The 22,743-nt window shown below is 39.7% G+C and overlaps 1 protein-coding gene across 1 annotated transcript in view; it reads right to left on the bottom strand.

Moving 5' to 3' along the window:
- The window catches only part of STXBP5 (syntaxin binding protein 5), a 190,851-nt gene extending 179,853 nt beyond the window's left edge, over positions 1-10,998 (bottom strand). Inside the window, exons 1-2 of the mRNA XM_049789323.1 lie at positions 10,819-10,998; positions 9,224-9,321 (exon numbers count right to left, since the gene is read on the bottom strand). Of these exons, the coding sequence (XP_049645280.1) occupies positions 9,224-9,321; positions 10,819-10,995 (275 nt within the window). The 5' untranslated portion in view covers positions 10,996-10,998. The remainder of the gene's footprint in view (positions 1-9,223; positions 9,322-10,818) is intronic.
- Between the last annotated feature and the right edge of the window lie 11,745 nt (positions 10,999-22,743).

The following is a 22,743-nucleotide window of genomic DNA, read 5'->3' as shown; positions in this document are numbered from 1 at the left end:
AAAGCTGGTCAAAATACTGTACTTCTCTCAGCCCGATATGGCCTTTTTCACTGAGTGAAATTACACGTATATATGTATACGTGTAATAGACATATATGTATATACACACACATGCACATATACATATATACATATGTGTGTAAGGCATTTCTATTCTATCAGATATATAAGAACATGATGTTGTACACAACTATAAAATTCTTTCAAAAATGAAATATTTCAATTTCCAACTAAAGCACCCTGCATATTCTTTCCAACAAGGAACAGGCTAAATGATCTACCTTTACGAAAGGTAAATGTGCACCTGATTTTGCTTCTAGAAGAGCTTCATAATATTTCATTTTTTAGTTTTTTCCCCACAGATGAAAATGAGTTACTTTCAAAATAAAGAAAAAGAAAAAAAATGAGTTACTTTCTAATCAAAATATGCATGCATCAAAGAAATCATAACATGCTTCTAGTAATGCCAATCTTGAAAGTAACTGAATAGATCTACCTAACTACTGATGAAAACATTTTTAAAAATCAAGTTTTAACTATGTTTTTAATTAAGACTTGCCAAACTGAATACTTCAATACTATCACTACCATTACTAACTATAATTTCAACAATACACAAGTCAAAAAATTAAGATCCTTACATTTAATATACAGATGTAAACCCATTAAGAATTTATTATCTTTCTAGAACATATCTGAGATATTTGAGAATATCTAAAAATGACTAAAAGGTTAACTTTAAGCGGATATGAGAATTTGCTTTACCAAAGGACTATCAAAAGGTCAGTAGTAATTCCTTCCACAATTAAGTTAAAAAGAGGGACTGTCTAAAACTAAAGTAAGGCACTGCTTATCTTTATAAAGTTTTACTGAAACAGATGCACTCCCTTCATTTACATACTGTATATGGAGGCTTTTATTACATAGGCAGAGTTGAGCTGTTCAATCATAGAATGCAGAAATTTACTCTAATTCTCTGGGGAAAAAAATCTACTGATTCATGAGCTGAAGATTTAGTTCTTCAGTACTTTACAAGCGTCTTCTAGATTCTCTACAGATGATCACAGAACAGATTAAATTGATCATTTAAGAACCTATATGGGGCTGGAACACAATCAGTGATGGTACACTTGCTTGCATATCCAAACTGTGGATTTGATCCTGGCACCTAAATTATCTTGTATGATCTGTACAATAGTACTGTAGTATCACTCTACAGTTGCTCCAGTCCTGTTCTGTTTTTATTTTATAATTATATACAAAGTGCTGTTTAGTTTCTGGACTCCTAATAAGGCAGAGTCTACTGACTAATCCTGCTTGTCATCTTTATCATATCTTTCTCATATACTGTAGACCATTTATTTAAAAAGATAATATCATTACTATAATATTTCAATATATAAATTTATATATTTAATATTTACTGGATATTAGTCATACAAAAATGGTTATACAAAAAATTAAATGTTAAGTGATTCGCGGCACCCCATATGGTCCCCCATCATACCAGGAGTGATCCCTGAGTAGAGCCAGGAGTTAAGTCCTGAGCACTGCTGTGTGTAGGTAGTCCCAAACCAAAAATAATATATGAAATAAAATCTATCTTAATAGGAGCTGGGCATTTAGCTCAATGGTAGAGCACCTATCACCTATGTGTAAGGTCCAGAGTTCACTCAAGGACATTAAACACACACCAAAACTACAAAGGCATTCAAACCTGAAAGTAGTATATAATAAAAAATTATTCTCTTTATGTAAATTTGTATATGTTTACACAGATGCACATAATTTAGGTCAAATTTAAAACATTTCATCAATTTGAATTCCAAAAATACTGAGTAAATCTTCTGGTAATGATATTGTTTCAAATTAGGACAGAGATTTCACATTTTAACACTATAAATCAAAACTTATACCACAAATATTAATTTTCTTCTTGTAAACTATGTGTCATTTCAGTACATGATGTTAAAGCTCAAACATCAAAGGATATCTTTTACTCAGTGATAGCACCATAGTTCAAGTATTTATATGTACATTTCCCATTATCACTATTAAATTTTTTATGCAGTTATAAAATTCAACTCAACATGCCTGCAATTCAAGGGAAATTGTCCCTATATTAAAAAGTCTTATAATAAAAACCAATAAAAAAGCATGTAATTAAGCAGAGAATTAAGTTATTTCATTTCCATTTTGCATCCTAATCATTAACTCCTAGAAATGAAAAAAAATTCTATGTATTTTTTAAAATCACAAATTTTCTATATCATGAGGCATCTCAGGTTCACCTAGATAGTGTAACTTAACTGCCAGTAATCTTTGCATTCAATATGAGTTCTGCTATTTAACAATGAAAAACGGTTGTTATTCCCCTGCTTTCTGAAGGTCCCTTTTATAAATAAAAGTTAACATTTGCATTCATTGACTTGAGTTCTGAATGTAGTTGACCAATACACACAAGTTCAACACTTCATCACCTTTGACAGGGACTCTAACCAACCAATCAGATCACCTTGGACAGGACTGACCCAAAACATCCCCAAATCTGCCACAGAAAAAAAAAGTTCTAAATCTTAGAACTTGAAAGTACTCTTGAAAATCATGCATTCCAATTTCCTAATTTTACAAGAATGGAAATTCAAGCCCAGAAATTTTAGCTGGTTGAAGCAAGTTAGCCTAAAGTTGAAAACACAAATCTTGGAATGGAATCCCTTTCTTCTTAGGACAGAAAAGTCAGGTGGCAATTTTAAAAGAAAACTAAACCACAAAGGAAGATGAAAGACAAAAAATATCCAACAGAAATAAAAAAACCACCTTAATAAAAGCAGAAATACCAATCAAACAGGTGCGGTTCCCTAATAATTAACATAACCTTTTCCGTTCCTTCATTTTGCCTCAGAAATGACTCCTAGCAGAGCTTTGGGCGCCATGGGATGCCCATGACTGAACCAGGTAGGCCCCATGCAAGGCAAGCATACCATCTCTCTGGCCCCAAATCCTTTGTTTTTCTATCACAGCTTGCATCCCTACGAAAAGAAATCCAATAAACATAACGGCTTCCAAAAAGATACCCTTTCCTTGTAGTTTTTAAAATAAATATACCTAGAGCCTCCCAATGCAGTCATTTATATAGGAGTCACAACCTATCACCAACATATTACACTCTCCTTTCACACAAAATTCACTTCACAATGAGGAGCAAAGAATAGGAAGTAAAAGTAATTCCAAATCTCCTTTTCTCTTCTCTATCTAGAATTCCAAAGAACTAGAATTCTCCCAGTGACTTCTATGAACAAAACAGAAGAAAAGTAGGTAATGTTTTGATGGCAACTTCTAGCTAAACTGTTCCACATTTAACTACTTTGAATAAGAATCCTACTTCCAAATCTTTTTTCCAAAAATATTTTTTGTAAAATAATAAGCATCAAGTCAAACATTCTAATGTCCTCTGACAAGTGAAAAATCAGTAATCATTTATTTATAAAGTACTAATTATAAAAGCTTCACATGTACTATTTTATTACATCTACACAGCAATTTTACACAGTACAGTCAGAAAGAACAAAACCATTTTAAACACACTATTTCTTCAAAGACTCTATCAGCTGCCAAAAGAAATAAAATTAAGGATTCCCTACATACTGTCTGAAAACTAGGTGTCTCTATGATTTTCTGGAAAAAAATAAAGGACATTAAAATCAGAACCAGAAACTGCCATACTAGTAACTACCATTCATCTTAATAAGAGGATCATACACAGAATGTTTCCAAAATCATCATCCAACTTTTTAAAAGCTACACATACAAGTGATTGTATTTGTTCAGATATTAATTTCATTAATATCAGCATCCTCCTACTTAATGGGCAAAGAACTTGGGCTAAGTACAAGTACATCTTCTAGAATCAACTAGAAGATTCAGGAAAAAACAGCGAGATGTGTGTATATGTGTGTGTACATATTTGGGAGAACATATGTACACAGGAAATGTGTGTATGCATATTAAGTGTGTGTACATGTTTAAGTGAATGTGTGTGTACATAAGTATGTGTGCATTCAAGAGAATATGAGTAAACAAGGGATGTGCGTAGACAAATTGTGTGTTTACACGTATATGAGAGCATGCGTAGGTAGACACATAAGAGTGTATGTACACAGAAGAAAACTGTGTACACATATAATAGGAGAGTGAGTGGATGTGTGTAAGTATATATACATACATATGCAGAAGTGGAGGAGAGGACATTCATGCTGCCTTACAGACCGCATAAAGAACTCTAGCATTCCTAACGGGTAGGGAGCAAAAATATTACACAGGCTACAATGTGTTGATTATCCAAGCCAAATGATAGCCACCATGATAAATTATGAAATCAATGGTAAGTGAAGGGAAAAAAAAATCAAGTGACTTGAAGCAAGTATCATTCAATCAAAAATACAGGAAACTACCAAGGATTTATCGAAAAGGACAACTGATGTAAAACTGCATCAATTCTCATGTTAAAATATCTAGGCTACCTGCTCAAAATGGCAATATGACAAATTGAAAGATGATATAATTCCAAACTCACCAAACCTCTATCACTGTCTCTCCAACATTTTAGTTTGTCTTTGTTAATAGCTTCCATGCAATATATGCAAAATACATCCTCTTCAGTCTGTTATTACTCTCTCCAGCTCCCATTCTGCTACTCCCATTTTGGATCCACATTACTATCTCTTTATATTATAGTCCCCCATGACATTTCTCTTGGTCTATTCTTTTCATTCATGACATCATGTCCCGCCAATCATCCTAAAAATTATACTTTCTCCCATCAGCATTTCCTTATAACTGCAAAGATTCATCACTGAAAACCACCCAGAAAGTGTAGGTTAAAATCACAGCTCTCCAGGATCACTATTCCAGTCAGCATCTTAAAAACTCTACCAGAACTACCAGAATGATTCCCTTTCCTCTTCTTTAACCAAAAGTTTATGTTGGGCTAATTTCGCACTTCTTCCATGACAAGCTGAGTCTCAGCAACTGATGTGCGAAAATGGCATCAAATAAAATCAAGGAACCTGCGATCTGACTTGCTTAATAATTCTCTAATTTTGCTGATGTCATTCATTCTGATCCATTAGGACTGGAGACACTGAAAAGAAGTCTCACATTTCCATCTCTTTTGTGTACTCACCTAGAATACACAGAAAACTACTCAGAATCAAAGAATTTTTCCCTGAAGAAATCATATAAAAATGCCCTTTGTTTTGAAAAATAAAAACTAATCCAAGGGCATATCATTCTTCAGTGGCCAGAATGTAGGGCACAATTTATCATCTAATGCAACACTAAAGTGCAAGTTAAATGAACCCCAAGATACAGCCTTCACTTATAAGTCTCCATTCATCGAATCCCGGTGTCCCATATGGTCCCCCATGCCTGCCAGGAGCTATTTCTGAGCAGACAGCCAGAAGTAACCCCTGAGCACCGCTGGGTGTGGCCAAAAAAAAAAAATAAGTCTCCATTCAGCAACATTACACTGCAATCTAAAATTGCCCATGCCCGGTCAAAGCAAAGACTGCCTATTATACGAAATATTCCACATGTCCAACACATGATAAATGAGATTCTTTGCTAATTCTAATAAAAATGAATTCATTAAATTTAAAACTCCATTTTTCTGCTTTGTGCCTGAAATATCCATCCCTCAAAATATGACCTCATCGTGTTTCAATAAAAATACTGTGTGTGTGTGTGTGTGTATGTGTGTGTGTGTGTGTGTGTGTGTGTGTGTGTGTGTGTGTGTGTGTGTGTGTGTGATGCTTGTAGCTGACTCAGGTTTGAGCACCCAAACCATCAAGTGTGGCACCAAAACCAAAAAATAAAAATTATATTAAAATGAACATGAAAAAGTTAATATACTCCATAGCTAGAATACAATACAAAGCAATTCAAAATTATACTAGTAAGTCACAACTGCAGATAAAACCAGCAGCCCTTGCTTGAAACATTATTCTATAGTTAACTTTTATTCAGATTTCTGGTCAATACCCAAGGGTGCTCAGGGATTATTCTCTTCTCAGTATTTAGGGGTCACCTCTGGTGAGTCTCAGGAGACCATGCAGTACTGGGGACAGACTCCTGACTTCCTAAATGCAAACTATTGGTGCAAAGTCTGCATTCAGACCTACTGAGCAATCTTGTGGCCCAGTGGACTTTTGTTCTTTTACATATCCATGAGAATAGTTAAATCAAATTATCCCAATAGGTCAGACCTCCAGATTACTCAAATGAGTCTATTTACTCTGTGGCCCAAAAATCATAATAATGTTAACTACTACATAATTTGGTCTATAAAATTACACTTGTCTCTTGCCCATCCATCTTCCTATTCCCACCAGAAGTCAAAAAGATTGAATCTGAGGCAGAATTTTAATGATATAAGCCAAATGCTATGCATTATATTACTACAGTACATACATAAAATTTTTCCCTCTGACTATTAGCAAAATGTTTTTTCAGAATTCAGGTTTTCATCAATTCTTATCCAAAATCATTTATCAGATAAAATTTACTCATTCTTTTTGCCTGTGTTTTATTGTAACCTCAAAGCAGACAGACTGATGAGAATAGTCTACCAACATTACTAAGTCATCCTGTTAGTCAAGTAAAATAGTCTTTTTGGAATTCTAATAGTCCAATCCTACCTTTCGATTGCCTGCTTTGTCCTCTGCAGTTCAATGAAATAAAGGATTTTGGATCTAGATAGTATTTCTGCTCTAAAACATCCTTTGTGATCAATGTATGAAAGATTTCACGAGTCTAACAGGAGAAAACAATGAAGACAGACCTTTTGGTCTTTTTCTTTTGAAACCAATTGTTAGATAGAAAAAATGTCCAAATGTTAAACCAATATGGAGTACTAAAATTAGAATCTATAAAATTTAGATGTCCAAATATTTAGATTACTTGGAAAGTAACAAACAATAAGGTAGAAAAATAGGGTAGAAAATATGTATTTTAGATGTTGAATATAGTGTTGAATATAAGAAAGAACAGAGTAAATGAACCATATCTTAACTCAAATACGTGGAAAATCACATAAAAATAAAAAAGACCTTAGTCATTTTCCATAAAGCAGAGCCATCATAAACCCAGCAAGTCTACTTAAGCTTAACAAAAGGAATGATTAGGTGGTATTAATGGTAGGCAAACTAATTTACCACTCTCATTTTCATATAAATCTCATAAAAAAATAAAGAAAGAAAGCAAAAAGGATTTAGTAAATATTTTTCCTGATTTCTTCTAAAAAGATATTTTTTGCTGAGAGTATGATTGTAAACTACAACTTATATTCATTTTCAGTCAAATGGTTTTAACTATAAAAATATGTAAAAGGAAAAATCACATAAAACTGATCATTTTGGACACCTAATTACAGATTTCATTGGGCAGCAGGTATTAAGCTTAACCTTTAGCCCTCCCTTTTGTGTCAAGGGGTTAATTAACAAATGCACTGAGTTAAAAGTACTGCTTGAAATACATATTTGGTTTTATAGAATGAAACTTTCTGGTGGTCCTCACAATTATATTAGATCAGTGGTTAAAAGAAGGTGAAAAAAGTTATTCCCCGTGAGAAAAATTGAGACTATATTGAAAAAACAAGACCAAATAAGAAGGGAGTTGGGGGTGAAGCAATTTAAAAAGCAAAATATTATAAGGCAATTCAACTTTCATTTTTAATCAAGTGTTTAAAATTCTCTTGATGGGATAAAAACTATGGATTCCAAACAACACAACTAGATGCAGCAATGAACAACTCTTGTCACCCACCAGTTTCCTTGACTACAGGGCACCCACTCTAAGGAGATTAACCTTCCTCCTGTCTCCACAAGGTTAGAGCAGGAACCCTAATGTAGAAAGGATTGATCATGAAGCTTAAGAGTAAAAATTTCTCAGCAACTGAAGCCTAAGAATATTTCTCTCAAAAGCCCTTTACAAATACTGCCTTGGAATTTCTAAGACTTAAGACTGAGCCTGTTCAGATTTTACCATTAGAGCTAAGAGTACACTACTTAAATTTACAAGCAATGGGAGATTTCTCTTAGTAAAGTTCAATGACCCAGCTGAAAATCTTTATTAGCGATATGAAAATAGCACACTAATTCACAAATGCAACTGGAGGCATGTCTTGAGACTATATAGTAACTCTTTGAAAAGATTTTTCAAAGATTACCAGGAAAAGGCAAGGCACATGTCTTCGCACAAATTCTTTTCCCCTCCCTCTTCTCAGGAGTCAGGTAAGTCTAAAATGGAAACCTCTCTCATTTTGTCATTTTTCTTTTTCTTTTTTTGACAATAATAATGCCTGTGAGATCATCTTTTTTTTCTCTTTATTACTAACACTAGCTCAAAATAGTTAAATATCATGGTTAGTTATATCAATGTCAAAATAAAAGCAAACACGATTTTTCATGATAACTAGATCAAAAGAATACGTAGTTTCTACTTTTCAACCAAAGAAATAAAATTGAATGACACAGTAATTTAAAAAAATATTACAAAACTAGTTCACGCATAAAAGGAAAGATAATTTTACTACACTAAGAGTATACAAAGGTAACCTAACCATATATATATACACACATAGATATTCATTTGCAATATATTAACAAAAAGTTCTAAAACTTCTAGAAATAACAATACTCCCACACATTTATGTGAAATTAACCAATGGCATCTGTAGTTTGCGTATGATTTTCTAGAGGAATGACAGAAATAACCAAAGTTAAATTCAAAGTCCAATTCACCTAAATAAATCGATGACAAATCCATCATCTACCATGAAAAAATATTCCTTAAAACACTACGAGGAGCTCAGTGCAACCATGCTTAAACCTCATCCAGTAACATTCCATTCTGACTCTTAAGGATGTTCCTTTAGAAACTTCTAGCTTCCTGAAAAGAGTAGTGACTAGAGCAAAACTCAACACCTTTCTGTGGGTACATGTTTCACTACTAAAAACTGAGAGCTGAGAAACATCACTGAAACGTAAAACCTGAAGCAGCTCTGTAAAACCCAGGGATGAGGCAACATCACATCATTTTTAACCTAATCCAAGACTTGTTCGGACCACGTACTTAAAATTAAACAGGAAAAGAGACTCATTGGCAACACAGCGTTACTGGGAAGAATATATATTGATAATTGTTCAAAGATGCCATGAAAGGATACAGCCTTAAAGCACCAGTCTGTGTTCCTACTGCCAGGATCTTCTGTACAGGATCGAAGGCCAAGGCTGAGGGTTGATAGGGAAATCCATGGCGAACAGTCTAGCGATGGGTGGTGACATCACAGCAACCAGGACAGCAAGCAAAATTTAAAAACAGAAAGTCAATAGGGGCATAAGACTCCCGGGTCCATTAGAACGGATACCAACAAATTCACAGGCACTGACAGCTTTCAAAGGCAACAAACTTGCAATCTACCTAACAAGTTGAGAATAAAATAAAAATTAAAAAAAAAAAGTCTCGTATTAACACTTTCCTTTCCACAACAGCATTCTACTGAAGAAAAAGTGTCCTATTAATTTTCCACAATAATAGCTCCGAGACCAAATGAATACGTCTGCAGTGGTCCAAAATTTTATAATTTCACTAAAAAATTGCAAATCATGCTTTGTCCCTCCCCACCCCACCCCCCCAAAAAATGAGTGATAACTGCATTATTACTTTATACAGGTAGCAAATGCAAGACTTCTAAGGAAAAGCTATCATGGTATTATTTTAGTCAAGAATTTAGGAAAGAAATGATCAGATGTTCTAAACCCAACATTTTGTATTGGTACCAGGATGAAAATAAGTGCAGAGTGTGCGTTGCTTTTTACTATTAAAACCCTTAAAAGACTGGCTATGAGAAAATAAAATAGGTGCACGCTTTAAAAAAAAAAAATCCGATATATAAGAATCCATAGTATTTGGGGTGGAAAAGTCAGGTGAATACTAAGAGTGTTTTTCTCCCTGAACAGCTGGACAATCATCAATTCGCTGCATCATTCTTTGGGAAACACAAACCAGGCGCTATGACACCTGCCCTGCCGTTTAAATAGGAAAAAATTAAAATTTAGAAAAAAAAAAAATCCCAGTGCTAGCTTTTTGAATTCGAACCTAACTGTGGCATATGTCAAGGCTCCCAGAACTCCCTCTGAAGAAGAGCCAAAGTGCTGAGCCTTAAAAAAAAATGCACACAGGAGTGCCAGCCAGGGTGGGCTTTCCATAAAGTTTCTGAAAGGCTGTCATTCCAGGTATTTAATTCTCTTTGCTGCAAAATCCCCTTCAGAGGCTTGGACTGGAGGAGACTTTCCTTGGGCGATGTAGGATGCATTCCAACTCTACCTACGAGGGGCATCAATGAATACAAGAGCGATGCCAACAGCATAGAGGGGCGCCCTGGGGGTGGGGTCAGGGTTGGAGGGGAGGAAAAATGGAAAATAAAAATGGAAATGATCGGTGCTAAGTGAAAAAAGGGGGGATCCCAAAAAGGATCGAAAGAGGAGGAGAAGGAGGAAAGGGATGGATGTCAAGCTGCAAAATGAGATGAAATAAAAATGCAATGCAATGAAATGAAAACTACAAATCCCCACGTCGGTCGGGAGGAGGAGCAGCACCTCAGCCCCAAACGTGGGGTGAGTCGAGGCGAGGCACCCCGTTCTTCACCGCCGCTCCTCGGCACCCCGGCAGGGCAGGGCAGGGCAGGGCGACCCCGACCCGGCTCTCTCCCCCCCCCCTCCCCGCCCCGCGACGCGCCCGCTCGGGCCGGCGGGCGCCCACCTTGCAGAGCTGGAAGTGCTCGGCCTGGAGCGTCTCGGGCACGTCGGGCTCGCGGGCGCCGGGCGGGTGCGCGAGGTGCGGCGCCTGCTGCTGCTGCTGCGCCGCCGAGGCCGCCGCCGCCGACGACGAGCCGGCCGTCAGCCCGTCCAGCACCTTCCGGATGTTGAATTTCCGCATGGCCGCGCGCGCCGGGCCGGCGGGTCGGCGGCTGTCAGGCGCGATCGCGGCCGGGCGGAGGGTCGGAGTGCGTCTGTCAGTCCGTCAGTCGGGCGGGCGGGCGGCGGCCCCGCACCGCGCCGCGCCCAAGCCCGAGCCGAGCCCGAGCGACGCGGCTGGCGGGCGGCTGTCTGTCTGTCTGTCCGGCTGGCTGTCAGGGCCGGGGCGCGGAGGAGCCGGAGCCGGAGCCGGAGCCGAGGACCCGCGCCTCCGTCCGCGGCCGCTGCGCGTCTCCCGGCCTCGTCGGGCGGAGGCTCCGCTCGGCGCCGCCCGCCCGCAGCAGCCTCCCTCGTCTCCTCACCTGGCGGCCGGCGGACTCCGCGCCAAGCCGCCGCCGCCCCGCCTCGCCCCCATGGCCCGCGCGGGCCCCGCTCCGTCCCCGCGCCCGACGCGACGCCAAGCGCTCCCAGCCGCCTCCCCGGCGGGCCGGCCTCCGCCGCTCGTCCGGCTCTCGGCCTCGCTCGCTCGCGGTCCCGCTCCTCGCGCCTCGCGCGGCGCCTCCCGCGGCTCCCCGACCGCCCCCAGCGGCAGCCGCGCGCCAGAGGCCGGCCGGCAGCGGAGCGAGCGGCAGCCGCGGGGTCCAGCAGCGCCCGCCGCGGCTGTGCAGGAGCAGGAGGAGGCGGCGGCGGCGGCGGCGGCGGCGGCGGCGGCGGCGGCGGCTGGGCCTCGGCTGGGCCTCGGCGGGCGGGCGGGCGGGCGGGCGAGCGGGCGGGGGCCGCGGCGCGGAGTGCGCATGCGCGCTGCGCTCACTCACTCACACATAGACACACACACAGTCTCTCTCCCTCCTGTCTTCTCCCTCCGTCTCAATCGCAATCTCTCTCAATCTCCGCCTGTCTCAGTCTCTCTGTTTCTCTCCCAATCTCTGAACCTCTCTCTGTCTCTCGCAATCTCTCCTCTTCTTCTCCCCTCTCTCTTCTTTCTCTCCTCTCTCTCTGTCTCAATCTCTCAACCTCCCATCTCTCTCAACCTGCCTTTCCCTCTCCAATTTCTGTCTGTCTCAGTCCCTCTGTTTCTCTGTCTCTCTCTCCCTCAATCTCTGAACCTCTCTCAGTCTCTCTGTCTCTGTGTCTCTCAATCTCTCTCCTCCTCTTCTCCCTCTCCTCTCCTCTCCTCTCTTCTCTCTCTCTCTCTCTCTCTCTCTCTCTCTCTCTCTCTCTATATATATATATATATATATATATATATCAACCTCCCGATCTCTCTCTCTCAACCTCTTTCCCTCTCTCAATCTCTGGCTGTCTCAGTCTTTCTGTCTCTCAGTCTCTGTCTCTGTCTCTCTCTCTCTGTCTCTCTCTCTCTCTCTCTCTCTCTGTCTCTCTCTCTCTCTCTCTCTCTCTCTCTCTCTCTCTCTCTCTCTCTCTCTCTCTCTCTCTCTCTCTCTCTCTCTCTCTCTGCTTGGCAGCTGGCGCTCCCTCCTTGCAGCTGGAATTGGGGAAATGTGCACTAGCCACGGGGTGGGAAAAAAAGAAAAATCATCCTAGCAAATGGTCACTAAAGAAGGTGCTAGTGTGTGTGTGTGTGTGTGTGTGTGTGTGTGTGTGTTGGGCATGCGTTGTCACCTCTTGATGAGTAGTAACACACACACACACACACACACACACACACACACACCTGCATACTGCCGCTGGCCGATGGTGGCAGTGGGATTGTGGTCGACTTTGCTTGAATTTTTCGCTTTTGCAAAGCAGAGGGAGACCGACCCACAGTATGGGGACTGACCGGGCTAGAGGATGCCACTTGGGGACCAGGAAAGGAAATCCGCCTCCTTCCTCCAGGGAGGCGAGGCGAGGCTAAGAGAGGGCCGTGCAGGTTGCTGAAGCTCCCTCGATTCCAACAGTGGCCTCCTTGGTGGCCTCGGCAGGCAGGGAGGGTGTTGCTGGGATGGAAAGGAAAAAGAAAAAGAAAAGGCTGCCAAAGGAGACACGCTCCGGGGCTAGGTGTCTGCTTCAGACCCAGCAACTTGCATGGGAGAGAGAGGGTGGAAAGGAAAACCCGGCTCTGACACACACACACACACACACACACACACACACACACACACACACACACACACACACATTTTCTGCAAAACCCGAAATCCCTGGGAATGCTGATGAGCTACTGAATCTGCCCGAGTAGCTTCTCCACTCTTGCTAGGCGAAAGCAAGGTGGTGGGAATGAGGTTTTTTTTGGTTTTTCTGCTTAGACCTTTCCTAACACCATCTCCTAATCATGCTTAGAAAAATTCTTGCCTCGGAAGCCCTTCGGGAGGGTGCATCCAACAAGGAAAGATAGTGGGGAGAGTACCTGATTTGGAAAGATGTGAAAACTGGGAGGTGAAGGGGAGGGGATGGTACTGAAGGAGGGGTGATACACAGAAGGATTCTAATTCTTGGGGCACAGGGGGTGCATGCAATGGAAAACTCCTGGGCTAATGATTCACGCCCTGGAGGTCCTAGTAGGGACCAGAAGCGCCGTAAAGGTGTTTCTAGATTGGGGGAGGAGGGTGTTTGTTTGGCTGGATTTTCTTTTCTTTTCTTTTTTTTTTAATTCTCTTTTGGAATAGGAATCAGAAGGGCCCGCCTTCTTCTTTATGATTGGCCAGGGCTTAGGTAGTCTCTGTTATTATTGGTTGACAGCAAAGTCCGTCAAAAATATAAACCAATCACTACGACCGTGGCTCAGGGATGTCGGGAAATGTAGTTCTCCGCGTGCTTCCGCATCTCCTGAACAGGTCTTGCACATCATTGAGTCCCTGAAACTGGAGTTGAATATTTATAGAATGACTCTGTTTAACTACTGGGGATGTTTTGCAGTGAGATAAGTATGAGGACTTTCTTTTTTTGTTTTTTGTTTTTTGGTTGTTGTTTTTGATTGAGGTGGGGGGTGGGGTCACACCCGCCAGCGCTCAGGGGTTAATTACTCCTAGCTCTATGATCAGAAATATAATCCTGGCAGGTTCGGGGGACCATATGCGATGCCGGGATTTGAACCACGGTCCTTTTGCATACAAGGCAAACTCCCTGCCTCCATGTTATCTATCTCTCCAGCTCCATGAGAACTTTCTTACGCTGTTCACAGGTAGCTTTGAACTTTTTGTCTGCTAATTTCATGTGAAATTCTGAAGACATAGTAAATTGAATTCTTGTTTTTGAAATACTAAATACATAGTAAATTGAATTCTTGCTTTCAGCCAGCTCTCCACAGAATAAAAAGGGTAACCCTCATTTGATGAGTCCTTTGGTAGAATTAGAGAAGAGGAGGACTGAAAGAGGATTGTGTAGCAAGCCTAGACATGATCACACACCATAGTTGAGCCAGTAGATTAGGAGGTGAGCAGGTGAAAGGAGAGACATTTTCTAACTAATTATCTAGGTGATAATAAATCTACTGACTAATTTTTTTTATCACAGGATTAGAAAACTAACCTAGAACAAACGCCTTACTTATTCCTAAGGACCAGGTTCCAATATACAATGTGAAAAAACAAACAAAAAGAAAAAAAACCTCCTTTCTTCCTAGAGTTTTAGAAGAGAAAATGGAATATTTGCACTACATAGATTAACACTCAGAAATGTTTCTTTTCTATCAGAGCCTTTGATGTAAAAAAGTTTGAAGTTAAAAGAAAAAGTTTAAAGAGATCACTAATTCAAACCAGTTGTGTACTTTTGACTTCAGAAGTTTTATTTTGACTTCCATTCCTGATCACTCTCATCAGATTATGAAGTCATTTACTTCATAAAGTAAAGACATCAGAGAAAAATATAGGATGAATACAAGCTAATTAATGTTAGGGTCATCCTGTCCAAACTCTGGGAGACTCAAGATTAACCAGAACTTCCATTATGTAACAAAAACAATGATCCTTAATGGTCCCTTTATGTTGTCAAAAACAAATGCCAACATGCCCTTTCTGTCCATTTCAATTGATTAATTGACTTTAAAATAGAACTTTATTAAGATAGAATTTCAGGGGCCGGAGAGATAGCATGGAGGTAAGGCGTTTGCCTTTCATGCAGGAGGTCATCGGTTCGAATCCCGGCGTCCCATATGGTCCCCCGTGCCTGCCAGGAACAATTTCTGAGCCTGGAGCCAGGAATAATCCCTGAGCACTGCCGGGTGTGACCCAAAAACCACAAAAAAAAAAAAAAAAAAAAAAAAAGATAGAATTTCAAAATAGACTTTAAGATCATTTAGCCATTGAAATTAAAATTAAAGAATTTGGCTTTGGAGCTTGGAGAGACAGCTCAATGCCTGAGCATATACTTTGCATTCAAAAGTCCCAGGTCTGATCACATTTACTGCTTGGTTCCCTTTGGGGCCCTTGGCTCCCTTGGTTCCCTTAATCTTAGAACAGTGAGTAGCCTCCCAAGAGTTTCGTTCTGTGTGGTCCAAAATAAAATAAAACAAAAACAAAAGTTTAGATTTGTAGTTAAATTGAGAATATCAGTTTTATTTGGAGGGAGGATTTACCATACCTAGCAGTGTCCAGCTTACTCTGTGTTCAGGGATTACTAGTGTCATTGATCAAGGACGCAGCAGAAGATCAATACAGGGTCAGCACCTGCCAAACAAATGCCTTATCCTCCATCATCTCTTTCAAGCCCAAAGAATGAAAAATATAACAAGTTACATTATTCACTTTGAAAACTAGCGCCTAGGGCTGGAGGGATAGAACGGAGGATAGGGCATTTGCCTTGCACGTGCCTAACCCTGGTTCAATCCTAGGCACTCCCATGTGATTCCCTGAGCCAGCCAGGAGTAAACCCTGACTCCAGAGCCAGGAGCAACTCCTGAGCACTGCTTCGGTGTGGCCCAAACAAACAAAAAAAATTAACATCATATAGCAGAAAGTTTGACCCATAATCATCTCTTAACATTTTATTTCTTTGTTTTGTCTTCATGAATGGTTTGCTGATTCAAAGCAATTCAATACATTTCTGCCTTTGGGCAATTGACATTCTGCCAAATGGCTTCTTTCTTACCTGCTTATTGAAGAATGGACCAAGAGATGATGACATAATCGCCATTATCGGACAACACTGACAAATTTAGATAGCTCTATCTGTTACATTTAGCTGAGTCAGAGCAGCTCTAAACAATATCAGTTAATAAAAAGTAAAATGAAAAGAAATAAAATACAATTGACCTACCTAAAGAAGAACGACTCATTAATTAATTGGTATAAAGAGTCAGAGAATGAGTGTATAACTTTTCTGAATCTAGCTGTTCTAATTATCTGGCTTAAAGGCTCCATGGCTAGACGAGGCTCTATTGTTGATCTCATAGGACTAGCTACTTGAAAGGAATAAAGTAGATGCTGAAAAACATTAATGAGAGGTCCCATTACTGGTGGCAAAAAAAATTTTTTTCTGCAATGTAGACTGACTCTATCTTATCTGCTGGCAGCCATGTACATGGGCTTATTTTCAGTTTAGTAAGTCCTAGAGGAAGTGTGTGACAATAATTGATTCACTACAATATTTAACAGAATACTGCATTTAAAATATTTGTCAGTTGCAGGGGAGGTGTTAATTAGTTAGTATGCCTACTCAGGCCCCCTTTTAGGAATTCATCTTTGGATATTTGCTGAAATATTAAGCCCTAATAGCTATGTTTTAGTTTTTACCTTTTTTTTAAATTAGGTCATCATAGGGCCAGAGCAATTATTAGCCAGTAGGGTGTATGCCTTGTATGCAGCAGACCCTAGTTTGATCTTCAGCATCCCCAAGCAATGCCAGGAGTGATTCCTGAGCATCTCTAGATGTGGCACAAAACTAAATCGAACAAAATAAATTAGGGCATCATGATTTATAAAATTGTTTATATTAGGGTTTCAGGCATAAAATATTCCACCACCATTCCACCACCATAATGACTTTGGTTTCACTGGTGTTTTCAGGTTCTGTTTTGCTCCCTAGCCTGCCTCCTTGGCAGGTACATTTTTAAGTTTGGTAACTGTGCTTTAAAGAGGGTGGTCCTGTACTTTGACCCAAACTGATTAATTGGATCACACACAGATAGATACCTTAAGTAAGCCCAGCCAAGAGAGCATCTTCTTCTAGGAATTTGAAATTGAATAATTGTGCTGCTGATTAGTTTTATTGAGGGAGCCATGTAGAGCTGGAACTGGTGTCATGTCCTTTCTTACTTAACTGGAACAGAGGAGAATATGCATATAAACTTTGGACAAGTCATTCAAGGAAGGTAGAGAGTGGAATCTCTATTCCTGAATTTCCAGTTCCCTGTCATGATGCCTTATGAAATCTGGTTGTACTTCCTTTCCTTCTTTGTTTTAATCGTTTATATGGGGTTCTAGTTCTTGCAATCCAATATTTTGGCATAAATTTAGACACATTCTGAGCCCAAATGTAAAAGACTATAGAGTTATTAAAATCTTCTTTCACTGATACTGTTACTTTTATTTTCCAGTCTCTTTAACTCTAATCTAGCAAGTAACTGAGAGCTGGACTAGAAATGATTTAAAGTGCTCCTTGTGGTGAGAAAGGGTCTATAAGATGGTATTTTAGTGGTGGAATCAAGAGGCATACAGGAATCAGAGAAAGAAAAGAAGCTGGGATTCTGGCTTGGTCTGAACAGTTCAAAGAGGAATGCTTCAATTTAATTTTCACATTTATGACTCTTGGATAAATTCCAGTTACTATTTGTACCTGAATAGACTTGACAAATATCATCAACTAAGTAAGCAAATCTTGTCTGGGAACAAACAAGACCCACTACTTCGTGATCTTTCTGAAGCTCTGTTCTTTCTTAAAAAAATAAAATAAAAAGAGAAAGAGAGAGAGAGAGAGAGTGAGAGAGAGATATTAGTGAACTTCCATTATTCGGTAGATGCCTCTGTCACTATTTAATATTATCTGTTAGAATATCATTAATGGGACTCGAAGAATAGTACAGTGAGTAGAGTACTTGCCTTGTACATGGGCAACCCATGTTTGATCCTCAGCATTCTATGCTCTCCACTGAAAACTTACAGGAGTCATTCCTGAGTTTGAGTCAGAAGTAACCTCTGAGCACTGCTGGGTGTGACAAAAAAAAAAAACAACAAAAAACCCACAAAAACAAATAAAAAAAATAGAGTATCATTAAACTGTAGGCAAAAAAATAATAATAGTAGGGGACCGGGAAGGTGGCGCTAGAGGTAAGGTGTCTGCCTTGCAAGCGCTAGCATAGGATGGACCTCGGTTCGATCCCCTGGCGTCCCATATGGTGTCCCCCCCCCCCAAACCAGGGGCAATTTCTGAGGGCATAGCCAGGAGTAACCCCTGAGCATCAAATGGGTGTGGCCCAAAAACCAAAAATAAAATAATAAAATAATAATAATAATAGTAGAAAAGAACCAAAAAGTTCAAATGAAATGTTCAGAATAAAACTAATCAAACCAAATGAACATTTATATGTAAAACTTGAGACATTACTTTATGTGATTTTTTTAACTTGTAAACTGATCTGACAGTCAGGAAATCCTCAATAAATTATTGCCTCTCACAAATAGCATGGCCACTATGGAAATAATACTTCTATAATAGGAACAATATTTTAGATAAAGAATAATGCTTCCTATTTTTTATATTTTATTTTTGATCAAAGTGGATTACATATTTTCATAGTAAAATTTTAGGTAATGCTTCCTATTTTTATTTCAGTATGTATATATTTTATTTAAATGTGGTTACAAGTAACTTGAGAATTATGACAAAAATGTCTTAGGAAAAAGCTGATTTTTTCCTGAAAGAATTCTTTAAAATATTATTTATGGACTGAAGAACTATAGACAAAAATCTGCTTTGTTGTTCTTCAGTTGCTCACACTTATTATAAGCAAATGAGTTCTGTAAAAGTTAATATTTTGATCCCAGGACCTCCCCACTAATTTCTTCTGGTTTACTCCACCAATTTTTCCCACACAACTACTAATACTATTGTACCTGCATTAAAAAGAGAGAGACTAGATAACATGTAAAAATATGCATTAAAATCTTCCTGAAGGGAAGATCAGCATACAACGTGTGATTTAGAGCCAATGTATAGGCCTCACTTAAAAACAAAAAAAATTGAATATTCCTTGTAAAACATCAGTCAATAAGTGCTGACATGCTAGTATTAAATGGGAAAAGTGAGTGTCACTCTAGGAGAGTTGCTTCACAGAAAAGCCCAGAGAGATTGTGTCACTGGAGGCTGACTAAGGGTAGGCCTAGAATGGTATCTCATCTTTTGGTCCATAACTGAAGAAATTAAATGGGGGCTATTTTTAATAATCAACCCAAAAGTTATGGTATAAAAATAAATATATCAGAAAGCTGAAGAATTAAAGCAGAAATCTCAGCAGAAGAAGAATGGGAGCAATCGACTCTCCCAGGACACATCAGAGCCAAGAGAATTGAACTATCAAAACAAACAAGAAACACTCATTAAATTTCGGAGGTTTTATGTAGAAAATGATAACACATCATTTCGATATATACATGGGGCAGATTTGCTCAAAACAGAGCCAAGTATTTAACTTTGAATGCAGAGTAGATTTCCTTTCAGGATTTTCACTCTTTTCTGTATCCCACCCAGTGTACATACAAATCTCTGCATATCCACATTCTGCAGTTCCAGGTCAAATATCTTTAGCTTATAGGTAACCTCTCATTTCCTGACCAGCTGTTCCTTTTATGCCATGATCTTATCCTATGTTCACACACATCAACTGACACAAACTAAGACTAGAAATAATTTTTTTATTTTGTTTCTGGGTCATACTTAGCCATACCCAGGGCTTGTCTCTGGATTTGCATAAAGGAGTCAGTCACTCTAGAGAAGCTCATGGGACAATATATTTTACCAGAGATAGAATTTGGTCTGCTGTGTGCAAGGAAAGTGCCCTCCTCCCTGCTTGCTGTATGATCACTCTTGCCTTACACAAGCAAATAATAAATGCAGTCTCTAGTACTAAATCTCCAAACATGTTAATAGAGCATGATCATTAGTCAAGTGAGTATAAAACATATGGAACAAGGTCTACATAGGACAATCTTTCTATTCTTTTTTTTTTTTTTTTTTTTTTTGGTTTTTGGGCCACACCCGGTAGCGCTCAGGGGTTACTCCTGGCTATGTGCTCAGAAGTTGCTCCTGGCTTGGGGGACCATATGGGACACCGGGGGATCGAACCGCGGTCCGTCCAAGGCTAGCGCAGGCAAGGCAGGCACCTTACCTTTTAGCGCCACCGCCCGGCCCAATCTTTCTATTCTTAACAAAATAGAGTTTATGGAGGGACAAATGCACCTTCACACACCCAAGTATGACTCCTAAAGCCTTGCAAAAACAGTTTAAATCTTTTAGAATGATTTAAGATAACCTTCAAGCTTGAAAGAAGATAAAAACGCTTAGCAAAAGAAAACTTCTTCAGAATGCTATTCAACATTAGTTAGCACCATCACCATCTTCTTCCCAAACTCAATCTCCTTAGGAAGTTGAGTCTCTGGTCCTTGCTAGATATCTTACTTTTCCCAAAATTTTTGCCTTAAACCTCATGCAGGGGGTGGGGAAGGAGGGAGATGGGGGGCGGGCATTGGTGGTGGGAAGGGTGCACTAGTGAAGGGTTTCATAACTGAAACCCAACTATAAACATGTTTGTAATCATGGTGCTTAAATAAAGGTATTATTTAAAAAAAAACAAAACACAAAAAGTTGTTCTTCTCTGGAACCAGAGCAATAGCACCACAAGGAGAGCATTTTGCCTTGCACATGACCCACTGGGTTTGATCCCAGGCCTCTCATATGATCCCCTGAGTCCGCCAGGAGTGATTTTTGAGTGCAGAGTCAGGAGTGACCCCCTGAGCACTGCTGGTGTGGCCACACCCAAACACATACACGCACATATGCACACACTCACACACACACACAACTACAACCACAAAACAACCATGAAGAGAAAATGCATGTACCCTTCTGTGTTGGGGAGTCAGACAAGAGACATTTCAATAAGGCACCCAAACTGCTATGACTATGCACCAACTGGATCACAGCTATGGTCTTGGGTTCTGGGAGTACAGAAATAAAGTAAGGGACAACCCAGCACCACTGGTGAAAAAAAATGTCTTCTGTATAATTCCTTGTGTAACATCATTTCTTCTCTGATAATCAGCAATATCTTTAACTAATAAGTTAAAGGTGAGATAGGGGAAAATATACAAATGAATAGCCCAGAAGTCCAGACACAATATTCTTCACAAGGAAAGGATGAGATGGGATATTTAATACATGAGAAGTTCAGTACCAATTCAACCCATACACATTTCTAGAAAGATAATCATCATGATAATGTGGACCACATTTATAAAGCAAGAGAAACTAGTGCCACTTCACAAATAGAAAATAAGCATCAGAATCCTAGTGTTCAAGTTGATCTGCCAGCAAGATGGCCATTATTCTTTTATCCTACATACATTTTCTCTGTGTACATCATGTGACTGATATTTGTGGAGAATAAAAGCATGAAGCAAATTGGTTATGACAACAAGATGGCAATAAAGTGATAGGAAAGTAAACCCTTAAAAAGAAAAGATAAGAACATGCCAAAGGCATTTTACTTTATTCTCTCGAGGGTTATTAGCATATATCATTTCAACCCTTCCATAGCAACAGGGTCCCCCTGGGTTTGTGTTCATCATCATGATACCTGTCCCAAAGGATCAGCCTCCATGGAAGCAGCTCCTGTGGCTGGGGAACATGGAGATGGAAGAGAAAAGACACTGAAATCACTCAATTTCCTATTATTCATCACAAACCGCTAGCCACTCCCCTTGCATTTCCTCCAGACCAACAAGGTCCACATTATTTCCACCAAGACTCAATCTTGTTCAACAGGCCCCCAAAACAACTTCCCTTCCTTAATTTCCTCATAACCGTCATGAGGGTGTAACCTTAAGGTGTGGCTTTATGTTGGTCAAGTGGAGATTCTTACATTCTGCACACAATTTAGTTCCTATGTACTCCAAACAGGAACAGTGTGCATCTTGCATCTTTTAAGTTTTTGGGGGGCCGGGGGGAGTATGATGGTGAGGTTAGAGGTGTTAGAGCATATACAGCAATGCTAAAGCTTTGTGCTGAGGAGTCACTCCTGGCAGTACTCCTGTGACCTTTAAGCTCTCACTCAATATACTATCCAAGATATTATCTTTTAATGTTTTTAGAGAAAATTCAACAAAGTTTTTCTTTAGGTGAGGTCTATAGGAGAAAAGGGAAGACAGATACTAGGCTTGCATGGCTTGGCACTATTTATTAGTCACGAAATATGAACCTGAACCTTCAAAAACTTCGTAGAAACAATGTAGGTGGAGGCCATCAGTTGACCAAAGGAAACATTGCTTTCAGAGTTAAATGTCACATGACTAGGATTTTAATGAGATGGGGGTCATAGTTATTGCTGAGCATTCTCTATCTCCATTTTCTTCCAAATGATTCACACTTAAAAATAACAAATGATTCATAATCAGTTTTCAGTCATGAGGTTTCTTCCCTGACTTAAGTAAGGTTTGGTCCATAACTTAGAAACATCACATTCGTCCAAAGTCTAGTACGTGTCATTGATGCACAAAGTATTCTGCAGTGGCAGTCTTTTACTTTGCTCTCCAACTAGAAATGTTCTGCTTACTCATGATGAAAGAGTTTGTTCGATTCAGGAAATTGAGAAGGAAGTTCCATGATGGCATTATCTCTG

Source organism: Suncus etruscus, chromosome 15 (assembly GCF_024139225.1).
Source record: "Suncus etruscus isolate mSunEtr1 chromosome 15, mSunEtr1.pri.cur, whole genome shotgun sequence".
NCBI classification, from domain to species: Eukaryota; Metazoa; Chordata; class Mammalia; order Eulipotyphla; family Soricidae; genus Suncus; species Suncus etruscus.
This window is presented reverse-complemented; position numbering and strand designations above follow the sequence as displayed.